The 17,064-nt window shown below is 37.2% G+C and overlaps 1 protein-coding gene across 2 annotated transcripts in view; it reads left to right on the plus strand.

Annotated features, from left to right (window-relative positions):
- LOC149090008 (uncharacterized) overlaps nucleotides 1-17,064 on the plus strand; it is a 68,108-nt gene that overhangs the window by 35,891 nt on the left and 15,153 nt on the right. For both annotated transcript variants that reach the window (XM_089231904.1, XM_089231902.1), the window contains exon 3: nucleotides 14,761-15,034. In XM_089231904.1, the coding sequence (XP_089088030.1) occupies nucleotides 14,761-15,034 (274 nt within the window). The remainder of the gene's footprint in view (nucleotides 1-14,760; nucleotides 15,035-17,064) is intronic.

Below are 17,064 nucleotides of genomic sequence, written 5' to 3' on the forward strand. Positions count from 1 at the left end.
AGAGTATGCGTCGTGGCTCCTGGGGCCACTTCTTCTGTTAGGGGTGTAGTATCGATATCAATGTGTGGCTATTCAATGCTTTAAAGCAGTGGTTATCAAACTTTTGTCACCTACGACTCGCTTGCCCAATTCATGTTTCGCCCGCGGTTCCCAAGAATAGTTTGGTAGATATTTTCATTTATAAAAGAACCATTTCAAAGCATAAATAGGCACAGAAATGAGTATCTTCAGCTCGCTGCGTTCCCCCGACAAAGGTTGGTGAACTAGGAGAAGCTTTTTAAAAGTTTTTTGAATCGTATTGAGTGTGATTGAGGAAATGGTCACAGATCAAAAGTCACTATCCCCACGCAATGCATATACAGTCTAACTTCGTTAAGACGAACTCGCGTAATACGAATTAAATATTTTTCACTTTGAATATGATTAACGACATTTTTGATGATTATTGCAATATTCGGTTAGTGCGAAATATTTCCCATGTTTCTCCGACATCGTCTCAACGAGGTTCGACTTCATATTAAAGCTAGGAATCGATTAAAATTTTTTACTGGATTTTAAAAAAAATTGTAAACGATTAATCTAATATTTTTTGACCATATAATATTGATATAGATGCTGTAAAAATGTATTTTATTCACTTCACACACCTATTCGGTAGATTTAAACAAATATAGGAATAGATAAAGAAATAAAGGCTGCCCGCTTGAAGCAATTTAATATTCGAACATAATTTTGTCAAACCTTGAATTTCTTCATTTGGATCTTGTCGTGCGCGTGTGTGTTTTGATTTTTAAATTTGTTATTTTAGGTTTCCCTAACTGATTTCGAAACTAATTTCGATCATACTGTTACTTGTTTTCCAAGAAACTGCTGTCAAATTGTACATAAGAGAAGAGAGCTGTGCTTCTCCAAGGAAAAAAACGGAAAAACTATTGCTCATATATAGGGAGACAATGAATTTTGGTCTTGTCTTCCAAAAAACTCCCATCAAACTTAATTTTAAACTGAAATTACCAGTTTTCGTTGAAGTCGAAAAATTTGATCAAAATATTCATTCAAATATTTTGATCAAATATATAAGATATATAAGATAGCCCAGGTTCTATTGGCAGTTCCGTTGGGTTCTGGAAATAAACAAGATATACTGCAAACTGGCTGTTTTTATGTGAAGATACTGGTTTTTGGCGAGAATCCACCTCGGTCTCTATGGGGGACTTGAACCCCACGCACTGTCGCATCCCGGACAGCGGTACCGTTCAGCATACATATATATATATACTCCGAAGAAGCAATATTCTATCGGCTTCTATAGTATAGTGGTAGCGCACTCGTACGGGATGCGAGAGGATGTGGGGTTTGAGTCCCCATAGAGATAGAAGTGAATTTTTCTTTCCAAAAATCAGTATCTTCACAAAAAAGCCAGTTTTCAGTATATCTTGCATTAAAAGTGAAGAAGGCATCTTTCTACTCAGGGTCCATTCAATTATTACGTAAGCAGATTTTCAGCCATTTTTGACCCCCTCTCCCCCTTGTCAGCAAAACACTGATCCCCCCTCCCCCCTTGTCAGCAGCTTAGAATATTTCATATCTTCAAAAAGGGGGTGGTTGATGACGTAAGCAATCTTCCAACCCCCTCCCCCCCCCCCTTGTCACCAAAAGTCAGCAAATCCGAAACCCCCTCCCCCCCCCCTCGATGCTGACGTAATACGTGAATGACCCCTCATAGTCTGAAAATAGTCTGGCTTTGAAATCAGCATTCATTCTCTCTACGTATCCATCTCTTTATAGTGCATTCTTATCATATTTCACTGAGAAGCTTTGTTTCTTCACATCAGAATCTTTTTTTTTTTTTCACGGCTCTCTGTGGCCCCCGGTTGAGAACCACTGGTGTATGCTAACTTCTTGTGGAACGTGTATCGAATTCTTGCTTTATTCGACATCTTTATATATGCCCCCCCCCCCCCAGATCGAATTTTCCCCCCATCTTTACACAGAGAACCCGAAACTAATGAGCCACAGCTTGTCCCTAAAGGGATGAAATCCGATTTAGACGGGGGTTACGAATAGGGATTTGTTTCGTCGTACTATTTGGATACAAAGGATCGGGGGAGAGAGAGAGAGAGACAGAGAAAAAAAGGACCTAAAAATCCGGGAGCATGGATTTTATACGGACACGATGGCAGGATGGGGGAGGAGAAATACAGATTTCGAGAGGATGTAGTAAACTGGAACTAATGCTTTTGCCTTTATACAGTATTTATAGTACTGCTGGAACCTCCCTTCTCCTATAAGACTGGGCTTATGGATGTTGACTTTATTGACAGGAAATAAATGTACAGCTGAGGCTTTTCCATAAGCCCTCTTTCCCGCACCACTATGGTACATGGAAATTAACTTCGCGTGAAACGGTGATTGTACTGGAAAAATAAAATAAAAAAAGGATTCGGCCTTCACACGTGGTGTGAATAATTCTGGTCTAGTTCGTGAGTACATGTTGGTTTGAAGATCCGAATGATTGGTGTCCTAAAATTCGGTTCAGCTGATACGACCTTAAAATTTTTCTCGACGTGTCCTTAGCAGGTACATCTACAGCAGGCATCTTCACCCCCGTTGCTCGCGAGCACTACGGTGCTCCCTGAAGCACACAGAGTGATCGACGCTCGTGTCTGGTTTGGTGCTCGTGAGTACTTGATCAACATTCTAACTAAGCACCTTGTATTCAAGGATTGAAGTCATCCGGATTTCAAGCACTCGTATGTCAAACTTGCCGTAAGTGTGGCCTTCTTTTGATGATGGATGCACGCAGTGCTCGTGACTAGAAAAGACTTCTGATCTACAGGGACAGAAAATAGAATAGATTCGAGATCTGTGGGGCCCAGAGATCGTAAATTTCAATTATGAGTGCTCTAGAAAAATAGTAGAATATAGAGGAAAAAGTGGCGAAAAAAAAAAATTGTGTAACCACAACAGGCAATGAATTTACTTCTTTGACAGTGAGAGACTAAATCAGGGAATGACCAAACAAGTGACCTAGAGAATGGGTGATTGAAAGAGTGACATACAGAATGAGTGATCGAAAAGGTGATCTAGAGAACGAGTGATTAAAAAAGTGAGTGACCATGCCATTCACCCCTTTTGATCCAGAGAGCCAGTGAGTTGGTCAGTGAACAGCCAAAAGAGTGACCCAGAGAGTTTGCTAGTATGTGAGTGACCTAGAAAGATAATAACCAGGTCAGTGAGAGACTAAAAGAGTAATATGAAGAGTTTGCGAGCTTGTCAGTAACTGAAACAGTGTGCAAGCAGTGACCTATACAGTATACGGCCACGAGAGAGACCAAAACAGTATATGACCATGGGAATGACCAGTGGCTCTTCCCATGCTCATTCTCTCTCCACGTCACTCTTTTGGTCATTCACGTGCTTGCACACTGTTTTGGTCACTCACATGTTTCCACACTGCCTAGGTCACTCTTTCAGTCGCTCATTGCCCTTTGTTCATTGCTCTCTAGGTCACTCTTATGGTCACACTTTACGTTATACATACACTTTATAGTTCATTCTTATGGTCACTTCCATGCTTACATACACTTTATAGTTGACTATTTTGGTGATTCACATGCTTGCACACACGTTCTAGGTCACTCTTCTGCTCACTAATGTGCTTGCACACTCTTGTTTCTCCCGCATGCATGCAAACGCTCTAGGCAGAAGTGGATTCATGCCCTTCTCTCATTCTACTAATTTTCCCTGCCACTCGTTTCTCAAATTTGCCGTCTCTCTGGAATTGCTGCCCAGGGCTATAGCTCGCTATAAGTCCCTCTGTAAATACGCCACTGGGCATTAGAGTGACTGAAAGGGTGTTTTAAATACGGGGGGGGGGGCAAGTGGTAATTGCCCAGAGTTCAAAATTTGAGGAATGCGTAGTGAAGGAAATTAGAATATAGAATGAGAGAAGGGCGACAAAATTTGTATAGCCCACAGACGGGGGAAATACATAAATAATGGGGCCGTCAAGATTGGGCGACTGATTGACTATGCCTTAAATTCGACATAATATTAGTAACAACTGGTGCCTCAAAAAATAGGCATCGAACTTAACAAAACTCATATCAAGTCTGCTTCGTTCTCTTCTCCAGTCCATTTCCTAGTGATAAGATGACGGCTATTAGTCTGTGGATCTTATCCCCCCTTTCCCCACGCTAGGCCCTTTAGGACCCCCCCCCCTCTTCTCTATATGGGTTTCTAATCCTTGCTCCGGGCACTCGAGTGATGGCTCAGCTTTCTGAATAGTATCGCAGTACACTGCAGAAGCGCGATAAGATTTGGGATGAGTTTTCGCCCGTGTTCAGACCTGAGTGTTTTGTGTGCTCAGTCGAGCTCGGGGGGCCTCTACAGAACCAACACGTACTTGTGATGGCGGCAAGGCTCGCGTGTTGAATGTTTGTTTTGTCTCGATTGTGGATCAGATTTCGTATTGGAAGTGGGAGTTCGAGCCCAGACTTGTTGTTTTTTTCTATCCCCCACAAGGAGTTTGTGATTTTATAGAATTTTTCCTCCGATTTAGGAGCATTTAAATACTTCGTATAGTCACGGTAATTATACTTCCGAAAGGCGGGCCTTCTCTTTTTTTCTGCGCTATATCTCTGTCTCTCATCTCTAGGGCCTCATAGCCCTGAAGCCTCTTGTGAGTCCCAGATATCGATAACTCGTGGAACGAGGGTAATGTTTTCAGTTAAAAAGAAAGAAAGAAAACTAAGAGGTGTGGCGAAATGGATGTTTGGTAGGGCTCACTTTCTGAAGAGTTTTTTAAGCACTTTTTTTTTTTCAAGTGTTTTATCGCGTGGCTTTCGCGCGGCCATGTGCTTGCTTCGTTCCACTACTTCAGGGCCATAAAATCCTCGCCATGAAGAAATATGATAAAAACAGGATTTCTCCTCCCTCTTTTTAAATATATATCTTATGCAATATTGAAAATGTCTTCCCCTAATTAAAAAGATTTTCATACGTTAAGCAGGCGATTCTGAAACGCGGTGTGTGTGTGTGTGTCGAGCGCAGAGCAGCGCGACATCCTAGATTGTCACGGCACGCTAGGGATAAGGTTTTAGTTAGCGCGGAACCCTCGACGGTTACGACTCTTTCGCGGAACCCTTCATGGTTTCGACTTTTCCACGGAACCCTTGAGAGCTACGATACTGTTCCACATAAACCTTAATGGGCTTTTCCCTCGAGGGTTACGAGAATGTTTGGTGATACTCAGGGCCGTAACTAGGATTTTTGCCGGCCCCAAAACTTTAAAATTCGATAATTTCATGTAGGTGTTCTTTGTTCCCATCTAAAACTGTCGCCCCTTAAATTTTGCCACACTTTTGCCAGTTTCGGCCCTGGGAATACAATTCCACGGGAACTTTGGAGGTTACAAGATTTTCACGGAACTTTTAGTAGTTATGCGACTGTTCCACAGATCCCTTAATGGTTTCGAGACTAGTTTGGGTAATTATTTTTGAATAATTATCCAAAAAAAATGTCTCCACTGCCGTCTCAAAAGTATTATAGCTCCAGGGCAAAATGAAAGAGGGCTTAGCACCACCGATTAATTTTTTTAAAAACTCGTCATAAGAAACGTTGTAAGCAGGAAAACGCTTTAAATGGAAAATCTCAATAAGAATTACTTAGAGTTTAGACCACGAAAGAGCAAGTCGTACTAAGCGGGAAATATTATAAGCGGAATAGACTGTATTGTCATTGTGTCAGATCTTATCGTGGATATATCCCATCTGCAAATGAGGTGCCTGGGCGAAACTCGTGCGTTAAGATGGCCTTGGGTGTCCCGCAAAGTACACGTAGATTTTGCATTTGTTGTGAAACAAATTAAGGATTTTAAAATTCTGAAAATATAACGCAAGCATTTAGAAATGTCTGAAAAACAAATTTCAGTTTAAAATGTTTTAATTTTTTTTAAACATCTCAAAAATATCTAAAAACATTTTAAAATTTCTAAAAACATTCTGAAACAATTTTTAAATTTCTAAAATTTTTCTGCAATAATTTTTAGGACCTTTTCCGAGGTTCAATATTTTTTTTAATTTAATCATCTGAAAATTTTAGAAATTTTGTACGATTTCATTTGCATAGCGCCAATTCATGAATAATCAGCCAGCCATGATGTCTCTGACGGTACTGCTTCCTCCATGTGTAGAATTCGCATTGTGTGAGTTCACATTTATATGTTGAAGCATTTGGAAGAATCACTTACCAATTAAAATAATAAAAATTGCCCATACAAATTTATCATATACATTTTCAAAATTTTAATAGAAAATATGAAATTGTAGAATACGAATGAATTAATCCTATCAGTAGGCTATATAACCAAGATAATAACATAATGATCGAGAAGTTCCGTAATTTATAGTTATCATAAAAATTACTACGGAAAAAAAATTAGTTTTCAGAAAATATTGATTTGGAAAATTTCTTGGAAATTGGCAATACAAATGTATTACATAAATTATTAACATTTCTCTTAAAAATATATAAAACCACACAAACTAAAGAAATAATCCTATCAGTAACATAGCCAAGATGAAACACCGTCTAAATGCAAAATTACTGTTCGAAGTTCGATATCTACCATAAAAATTACTACGGCAAAGAAATTTTTTAATTTTTGTCTTTTTGTTGAAAATATCAAAATTTTATTTTGTAAAAATTTCTTGAGAATTGTTGGAATCATCCCTTAAAAATAGATGAAATTTTTGTAATTGACAAATCGTGAAAGGAAAAAAAAACCTATCATTTTTCTTGGGACAATTCTCCAGAAAAAGCAAGAAAAACAGGAGCTTTTCAGGAAAATGACTTCTTTTTCTTCTACCCTAGTATTTCAAGTCCCACGTTTCAATTCAACTACTTGGCCTGATGGTTTTGATTCTCATATAACATGTCTGAATACGGAAAAAAAAATATATATAATAATATAGAAAGTGTGTGAAAGCTGACCTACTGAAAATTTTAAGATAAAAGAAAATAAAAACCTCACGGAAAAACTTGAAAAAAATAATAAACAATATTTTTTATTTTGAAGAAACGTTGGTAAACAGCTTAACACTATAGTCACGACTTCCTTCAAAAAGTGTTAGGGTGATGACAGAAGCGTAAGGAAAGCCTCCAATGTATATAGGCGTTCTTCAAGGAGAAGGCGGATCTGGCAGCTTCAAAAAGGCTCTCGTTTTTCTTTTATTATTCCAAAAAAGAAAAATTCTTTTTATATTTTGAAAATACCAAAACCTTTTTACAAGATATCTCGCAAGGTATGTATCACGTATGAGACCAGCCAATGAGCACGAGCAGTATTAATGGTTGCGTGACGTCATAGGCGAGAGTGTGCCGATAGGGCCATTTCACACAGGTCCGGTGGGAAAGACATCGTATAAGAGGTGCCGTATATATATATATATATATATATATTTTTTTTTTTTTTTTTGCTCGATAAAAGTACTCTTGAAATTTTTATTTTGAAAGCTTTGGCGAGGAATTCCTTTTATATATAGTGAAACACATACCGTATAGTAGATAGACTCTATAGGCCCGTGATATACATGCTACTAAGTAGCACGGAAGCATGCCACTCTCGAGCATATGCAACCAATGAGATTATTGGTAACATTTGCACGAATGTTACCGATAATCTAGTATTACAAGTCCTTCATTGGTTGCATATGCTCGAAATTGGCACGCTTTCGTACTACTTAGTGGCATGTATATCACGGGTCAAAGAGCAGTTTGAGTCTCGGAGAATCGAGTCCCGATTTCGTAAGATTTCCCATCGTTACAGACCTATGGATATAAGGGCTCTGAAATATAATTTTGTTCATTATCATCAGTATCAGTTTATTTACTGGAAATTATTTCGTTGTTGAAATGTATGTTTTTTGTGCACACCGTAATTAGCCCTATTAAAAAGGCACTGGTATTGATTATAAAAATTTGGATAACTTCTGTTTTAAAGATGGAAGGGACCAGAAAAATTCTGATCCAATACATTCGTTTCCGAGACTGCATAGAATTACAATGGAACCTCCCTTAACGGATACCTTCCGTTAGCGGACACTTTTCGGATCCCCGGTTCCGTGGGGATCCGAAAAGTCTTTAATGTATTTGACGAACTATAATGTAATGACGAATCCGTCTTTAATGTATTTTACTCTCCGTTAGTGGACACTCTTGATAGCGGACAGTAAAATCAGGCAAACTAATTTTTTTCCCAAACTTTAATTTTGTTCATAAATCGAGAATTCATCATATTCAACGGTGATTATGTATAATCGCAAGCGCGTATTGGTAAATATGATAATCCGTCAACCAATTACTTGATTAACTGAACATAAATCTGGTCCAGAAGATGCTAATTCCGAATGGTAATGTTGGTTTTGTGTGCACGTGTTGATAAGTGTGAAGAAAGCCAACATTACAAGATTTATAATGCTGTTATGAATGTTTTTATTTTCTTGACACTTACTTTAATTCAATTCATATTTCAAAATATGAGTAGTGCACTTATGATGTACGGGTAAAATAATTAATTGGTTTAATGAAGAGAAGAAAGGTTTTAAATTTTTCTATATTTATCAGACTTAGCAATTTTATTTGGGAATTATGCATAACCGCCGGTAAAAGTGATAAATGTAGTGATATTTAACGAAACTTTCTTTATCGAGATGATTAATAATTCTGCGGTGTTTGGTCAGAACATGATATCTCCAAAAAATGGCATTTTGATCTGAAAGTACGTCTTGCCATACGTGCGTGAAGCTAAACAACATGCTGATGTATGATATTTCCATTTTTATTTGTGTGTATGCTTTATTTTTGATTTTTGAATGGCAATGAAAATGCTCATGTCTCAAAAATGTGAATTTGGAGTTGCCATTTCTGACCAAACACCACAGAATTATGCATAACCAATTGCGACAGAAGCAGAACGTCGTATAAATATGGAAGTCGTATAAGCGAGGTTCTACAGTATATCGTACCTCCCCAATAGCGGGCACTCCCCGTTAGCGGACAAAACTTTTAGCCTCTGGGTGTCCGTTATCGAGAGGTTCTACTGTATATCAGAGTCTAAGAAGAAGTAATACAGTAATAATAAAAAAGAAATAGACACACACACACAGGCATAACACAGACAATAAGGACGAGAGACTCTTCTAATAGGCGCCTGGACCGTTCGGTTATCGGTTCGAGCCGGCGTCAGACAGTTAGCCAACAGAGCCGCTCTTCTTCTTCTTCTGCACGTCAAGATTACAACACAACAGCTTTCTCTTTTCACAAGTTTCTCTGCTTCGACAACACTGTGAAAAAAAAAAATGCTGATTGGTAATCTTGACGCCCCGATTTATCAGAAAGAGTAGTATGTGTGTGTATATATATACATCGCCATTAAAAAACATGGAAAGTGTGAGAAGTAAACGGTATCTGTCCCAATAACGTGACGGAAAGAGAGGGGGGGGGCGCAGGCATAGTGTTATTTGGATGACGACATGGGGGATATACAGGCACCAAAATCTATTGATGTTATTTCACAAGCTTATCAACATAGTGATGCGCCGATATCACACGCACACTGTGTGTTTCTCTCTCTCATCTTTCTATTATCATCAAAAGCATATGCCGTTTTATTGTCTTGTCTCTATTTATTTTTCTTTCCTGTATGAGGCTCTGTTGCTAATGTGCCCTGATGGAAAGCGGCACGTAATAGATATTTTCAGTGATGAAAGATGAAAGAGACGCGGGGAGAGATTGTATGTACGGTTATACCGAATATAAATTTATATATTTCGGTATATTATATATACCGAAAATATATTTAGATTGTCGCGTGAATACATAAAGTTCAGTCGACCTCACGGGTCAATTTTTTTTAAAATTAAATGCTCTTATTATTTTTTCAATAGTGTTTATGAACATTAATTTTTCAACAATTTTTCGAACAATAATTTTTAAAAAAATGTTCCTTGAAGAATAAATTTGTTTGGCAATATTGTTCCCTTAATTTTTCCAACAACGTTTCTGGAGAACAATTTTTCCAAGAATGTTCGCGGTTGAATAATTCCGCTCTCCCCAATGTTCTTTGAAGAAAAAATTTGCCAACAATGCTTCCTGAACAATGTTTTATCTCAAGAATGCTATTAGATTATTTTTTCTTCAAAGCAATGATTTTTTTTCAACGATGATTCTTAAGAAAGTAATTTTTCAACGATGATTCTTAAGAAAGTAATTTTTCAACGATGCTTTTTAAAATGCTTTTTTGAACAATGTTCCTTCAAGAAAGACTTTTCAACAATGCCCTTCAACAACAATTTTTTTAAAAAAACGCTTCTTCAAAAACAATTTAAAAAAAAAAAAATGCTTCTTCAACAGTGATTTTCAGAAACTATTCTTCAATAGTGATTCTCAAAAGCTCTCCTTTTACCAGTGATTTTTTTTCCACAATGCTTCTTGTACAAAAATTGTTTTCAACGATGCTCATTGAAAGATGATTTTTTTTCAATAATACTCTGACCAGTCATTTTCCCGACAATGATATTCAAAAGTGACTTTTCCAACAATGTTCTTTGCAAGAAAAAAAAAATATTTTTTTCAAAAATGATAATAAAAAACCACTTTTTCAACAATGTTATCCTTTTAGATGAAATTTTTCTCAGCTTATTGAAAATTATGAGAAATTAGCTACGAGATTAGCTATTACAAATTTTGATATTGCATTGAACACGGTACTAAAAAATTATTTAAATAAATTCGATATAATGAATTAACGCATTTAAACGAGAGTGGGTTTTTGAGTTAACGCACTGATAAAAATAAATTTGATCAGTGTGTTCAGTTGACTTCGAAGGAAAGATAAAAAAAACAACATTAATTATGTTTTCGGGGGGAGTAACCTATGGCTTAAGTGAAGGTCTATTTGGCACACATACAAAATTTGGCAAAGATTGGTAATGAATTACAGATTTGTATATAGAACATACACACAGGCACACACATAAAATCACGTGGATGTTCAGTTTTTCGTTCGCGCCATCTGTGAGTGAAATTGGAACTTTCTTTTATTTACCAAAAAAAACTCTAGGTCATGATAAGTTATCTTATTGCACACCGCGCTTTTTAATGTCTATTGTTGATTTGTTATTGATTTGATATTTATTCTTTGGAGATGCGGTCTTTGCATGACGTCATTTTGTACTCTATAGGCTAATGTACCTAATTCAATGAAATCCTTGAACAAAAGAATTTCTAAAAAAACAGATTTCTGTAGTTTTTCACGATTTCCCTAGTTTCATATTTTATGGTAGAAATCCGTAGAAACAACGGAAATTCCGTAGTAGTTAGCAAGTATGCGTATATACGGGACATTACTAAATTTTCCCATGATTACGCACTTTCCGCATTTTTCCATAACAAAATATCCCGTTTTCCTGGTTTTTTTTTTTTTTTTGACGGAATTTACTTTATTAATCTTTACTAGAATAAGAGATGAAGTATTTTGTACAATTCATAAATTGTATAAAAAATGAATATCAGTATAGATGATATGAATATCATGTCACTTATTTGAGATGTCAATCCCCCCCCCCCCCTGAAATACATTTTAAATCACTTCATATATTTTCTAGTAGCCCTACAGAGTATTTATGTATAATATCCAAATTTGCCTAGCGAGTGTGATTCGCTAGGCATATTTGGTAGTTTACCCGACAGTTGGTAATAATTTTGGTGAGAATCATATCTCGTGTTCATGACCGCAATTCCCGTTTTTTTTCTCGATCAATTATGGTCACCCCAATTGTAATGAAATCATAATCATAATGAAGTAACCGCTTTTTTTGCACAGCATTTGATTGCACCTCACACATTTTTCGTCAAAAAGGGTCTCGAAAATGGCCACCTCGGTTATAATGACAAAAATTCATAGAATCTTCGATATCGTTATAACCGAGTTTGACTGTACTCCTATGCTTTGTTTCTCCAAATTGACATTCCTTTTTAATGCATCGTAGACAGACAGTCCGTCTCCCCTCGTCCAAAAAAGAAATTCCTAACGATATCGAGTCGTGGTCCATAATGCCTGCCATCTTAAAAGCATTCGCTGAATATGAGCGATTGAACGACTGACCTATCGTGTTAGAAAAAAAGAGGGAGGTAAAGAAAAATACTTAGAAAATAGATTAGGAATAAAAACATTATTTTCTTTCTTTCCTTTAAAAAAAACCGGACAGATATTCTAACCCTCCTCCTCCTATTTGCTATCATGTTTCTCTTACTCGAAAATCGTGAGCAAACCCACCAACGTCGCCGCTATTGGAATCTTAAAAGTATCGGGAACGTGCACAAATTCAAATATGATTTTCGTCTTCTTCTATAAATATGCCATAAATAATTTTAACGTAGAATAATAAGATTGGATCATCTTCCGTATTTATTGAATTATGCTAAATGCTAATCAGATAGCTACATCGGGAATGCTGAACGTTTTGTAGAGTGCGAGCCACTGGAACAATTTGGAAAAAAAACACTCAAATGATTTAGTAGCTTGTCGCAGGCCACTTGAATCATTTAGTCAATAACTTGGGGCCACTTGCTTGGTTTGATCGTGAGCCGCAATCAAATAAAAAAATGCTCATGACTTTTTGGAATGTTTTTACCCTTTATATTTTACATAGTGAAAATTTCAAAACCAAAACCACTATAATTTGTTTTTCATGGGACCTATCTACGCTTTATTTTGGTGCAATTTCAACCACAAGCCGGTTAGCGCCCCTAGTGGAAGCTACAATGAAATTGCCACATTAATGAATAACCACAGATTAATCACTAAAATGCATAAATGAATAAAAACGAAAACTGAAAAAAAAAATATTAGTATGAATAGTCATTCAATTTATTTTTAAAACGTTGCATTTGAGATAGTGGGCCGCATCAAAGGATTCGAGGGGGGGGGGAAGTCACATTTGAATCGAGGACCATGGATTTGATCAACATGAAACGAAGAATTAAGAAAATTGGGACATTGCTTACTGTATGGCTCACGGGTGTCCTACTCGTAGCCAAGAACAGATATTAACCCTCTTATTAGCATAGATATCTCGCCCTTTGAAGAGCCTTTAATTACATCAATGACAAGTCCGGATATTTTGTTAAACTAATTTCTCCACCACCCTCCCTCCAACTTATCTTAAGCCTGTTGAAAATCGGAGGAAAGCCTACTCCATAAAAAAATAAATGAAATTTTACAGGGGATTTAGTGATTTCTGCTATACTGGTTAAAGGGCTAGTATGCGGCCTAATAGACAGTTTCAAACGAATACAAATCAATGTTTTTATATAATATTTTTGTTGCACTATTTATGGGAGCATTCCAATAAGAGGGAGAAAGAAAGCTTTGCTTTTTTTTTTTCGTTTGCTTAAAACAGTAAATTTAGCTTCAAAGCGATCTTATTCACTAATTCTTATGTATCGAATGCACCCTAAAACAGTTGCTCTTTTTTCCAATGCGACCCAAAAAATCGGGCACCCATGTGAACGCATAGTGCTAAATTTCTAAGTAATGATGTAATTCATGTACTTCACTCTCGATGAGACCAGGCTGTTGTTGCCGCAACCCATTTGTGAGTGCTCCCCCAATTTGTGATAAAATTTCACAATTTTTATACGCGATAGCTGGTTACTTAAATAACATGTTTAATAGAAATTCGAGATTTTTTTTTTTTCATTAAAAAAAAATCATTTCGTTCATGGTCATGAAAAAGAAATAATTCCGAAAATCAGGATAAAATTTTATTTTTGAAAAGCCATAAAAAACCGAATTTTTTCTTGTAAACAAATTTTCAGTCTCGCTCTCTTCCTTTCTCTCATTAGACCTTTTAATTTTCAAAAATGTTAATTTCATATAGAAATTTTCGTGAAAATTAATTGAAAAAAAAAATTGAAACAAAGAGCTATGCGAATTGCAACGTCGATCAAAAACGGGTTAAGATTGAAAATTGAGCATAATTATTGCTTGGTGGCACATCTGCACTACATCGACGTCGATTTTACGTGCACGATTATAATAGGTGGACATAATTTGATACCTTGTCCGGCTTTCCATCAGCCGATCTGTGATGGAGAGATTCTGGGAAGCAACAAATGAACTGTCCCTTTTTTTTAGAGTTGTTGATTTCTTAGTTAGTGTTTGTTGGGCAGCATAATGATAATTTTACATCACCCTGCGTTGGAAATGAAAAATTTTTATAACTAAAATAATATTAAATTACTTGAGCGGTGATTACGGACATCTCGGTCTTCAGAGCGAACTATACGTTTGTTCCCTGAACGGCGATGAAAAGCTCGGCCATTCGAAATTGATAGGAGGCGAGGATGCTATTAGCACCGCAAATGGCATCACTGAATAATAACAATAATAAAGAAAAACAAGAAGTAAAACCACTATATATGTCTCTCCATTTAGCGTGTGCTTTATTCACTTCACCAAAAGAAATACGTGGCTTGGATTTTCCATTAGCCGCTGATAACCTTTCTCATAAGTTATTTTTTTAGCAATATCCAAGACCTCGCTCTTTTTTATATTTTTATTTCTGCTGTTAGAGTACGATAGTTCATGGTCAATCAGTTTGGTGATTTCATTGTATATGAATGTGGTTACGAAAATATATACTGTATATTTTTATATGTATATTTTGTTTCGTTTTTTTATTATTATTGTAGGAGGATGTTTCCGACGGTACGTGTGTCGTTTTCAGGCGCGGATCTCCACACCAAGTATTCAGTGTACATAGACATTGTCCCGGTCGACAACAAGAGGTATAGGTACGCCTATCATAGGTCGTCGTGGTTAGTGGCCGGTAAAGCGGATCCCCCGTCACCTTCGAGACTTTACATGCACCCGGACTCGCCCTTCACGGGAGAACAGCTCAAGAAACAAGTCGTATCCTTCGAGAAAGTCAAGCTTACCAACAACGAGATGGACAAGCAAGGACACGTAAGTTATTTTATAAAACTACTTGTGCCGTTGACGTAGAGTCGTAGAATATGGAAATTGTTGATAGCCGCTGTCCATTACCCCAAGTGGAGGCAAGGGGGGAAGCTGGCAGAACCCCAGCCTGGGGGACATAGTTTTTTCACACAATAAATTCACTATATAGGAGGCCCTATGAAAAGTCCCTATTCACTATGGAAAGGCTGGCGTGGGGCCCGTCAATATCACAGCCTAGACCAGGGCTCCTGACATACAGGTGTCTTATACCCTTTATACTTATTAAATTGATTTCTTACAATAAATTTTATTATTGTAAGAAATACCTTAATTTAATCTTACCTTAAATTTAATAATTTATCATTTTGCCATAAAATTTTGTTTGAAATCACTTTATACTTTGTCATATTCAAAATACGAGTCACATGCCTTATTGAAATACATATACATACAGCTAGAGCCTTCTTTAAACTATGGTTTTCAACGGAACCCCACAGCCAGTCAATTTTTCTAATAAATTTATTAGTGCGAAAAAATTGAAGATATTTATAAGTTCGAACGAGAAGTCGTTCGGCATATATATATTTCACAGGGCCGCAATTATTTTTTTGCATATTGTCGCAAAATGTCCACAGGTGAAACTAAACGATTGACGAATCTGTGATACCACATGAAAAAAATGCATTTATTCAGCATTGACAAAAATGAGGTGAAATACGATAACGGAGTAGTTTTGTATGCGGAGATGCAACCCGAAATTAAGTTATACTTAACGTCTCTTACACGCTCAAAGATATAATTAAAAGTGAACGTGATGTTGCCAGATCCTCCCCACCATTTCATTCTCGTATGTGTAATTTTTTTTTTCTTCTCTTCGTAATAAATATACGTAATATGGTGCGCGCATGTATTCGTCCTCGGTTTCCTCTCTGCCCCCTAGAGGCAATCAGGGCGCCAAGGTGTTGCTATTGCGTGCGAAATGTCTATAACTTAAACACACTTCTCATATCTGTCCATTTCAGCTGGTGACAAAGCAGTATTAATGTCTTCCTCGCAGTAGGCAAAAATCTTCATGAAACAGGAGAGGAGGGTGGACCATGCACACACATGTATATGGTATATCAGGGACGCGTGCGAATATTCCACATGTAATTTTACCGGAAACGCTCCGAGAAAAGATGACTTTTACGTGTAAAAGGCTCTTCCGTCTTTCAATGTCATTGTTTGCTTCAAGCCTGCCTAAAGCATGGACAGTAGGTTTCGAACGTAGAATTGAATTATTATTATTTTTTATTTGGGCCCCTGGCTTTTACGCAGGAAACGGCAGTGACCCGTAGACTCTTAACTCTTTCTGTACTTTTCTAAGCTTTCGAGACTGTTAGGTATTAATCATGGAATTCCTCAGTGATTTTCTCACTAGACGTTCTTCTATTGGATCATCCGATTTCGTGCGCACAGAACGTAAAAAACCATCTGTAATGAGCAATAGGGAAGCAACTCTCTACATCAGACTTAATTATATTTCGTGTATAGCCCAGTATTTCTTAACTTTTTGTTCCAGACACGAAGGTAGGCTGGAAGAGATCTCAGCAACGGGATAAGTCCGCCGGCGGAGTCCTCTGGCGTTCATTCATTCATATTTTCTTAACTTTTTATCGCCCGTGGTCTCTTTTCGACCATATTTTTGTCTTGTGGCTCCCCTGAGCCAGTTTATAGTGTACAAAACTTTTTTGATTTGGGTTGGATTTTCAGACCCACCGAGCTAGACACTTACCAGCCTTCCTTTTGTGGGTGATTCTATGGTTAGGAAGATCTACGACATATATGCTCAACCCATGGGCCCGCGGGCCGAATGTGGTCCTCGGAGTCATTTGATGCGGTCCGAGACCTCAAACCTAATTTTGTAACAAAAAAAAAAGAAAAACTAAGTGGCACAATTCCAAGATCACTTTAGGGACCCGTAGCATATTCACAGATCACTAAAGTGACCCACGGCACATTTACAGATTGCCTGAGTAACCTGCGACAAAGTTCCA

The sequence above is a fragment of the Pholcus phalangioides genome, unplaced genomic scaffold (assembly GCF_987345545.1).
Source record: "Pholcus phalangioides strain wild (caught in Gottingen) unplaced genomic scaffold, Ppha-v1.0 ptg000001l_1, whole genome shotgun sequence".
In the NCBI taxonomy this organism is placed as follows: domain Eukaryota; kingdom Metazoa; phylum Arthropoda; class Arachnida; order Araneae; family Pholcidae; genus Pholcus; species Pholcus phalangioides.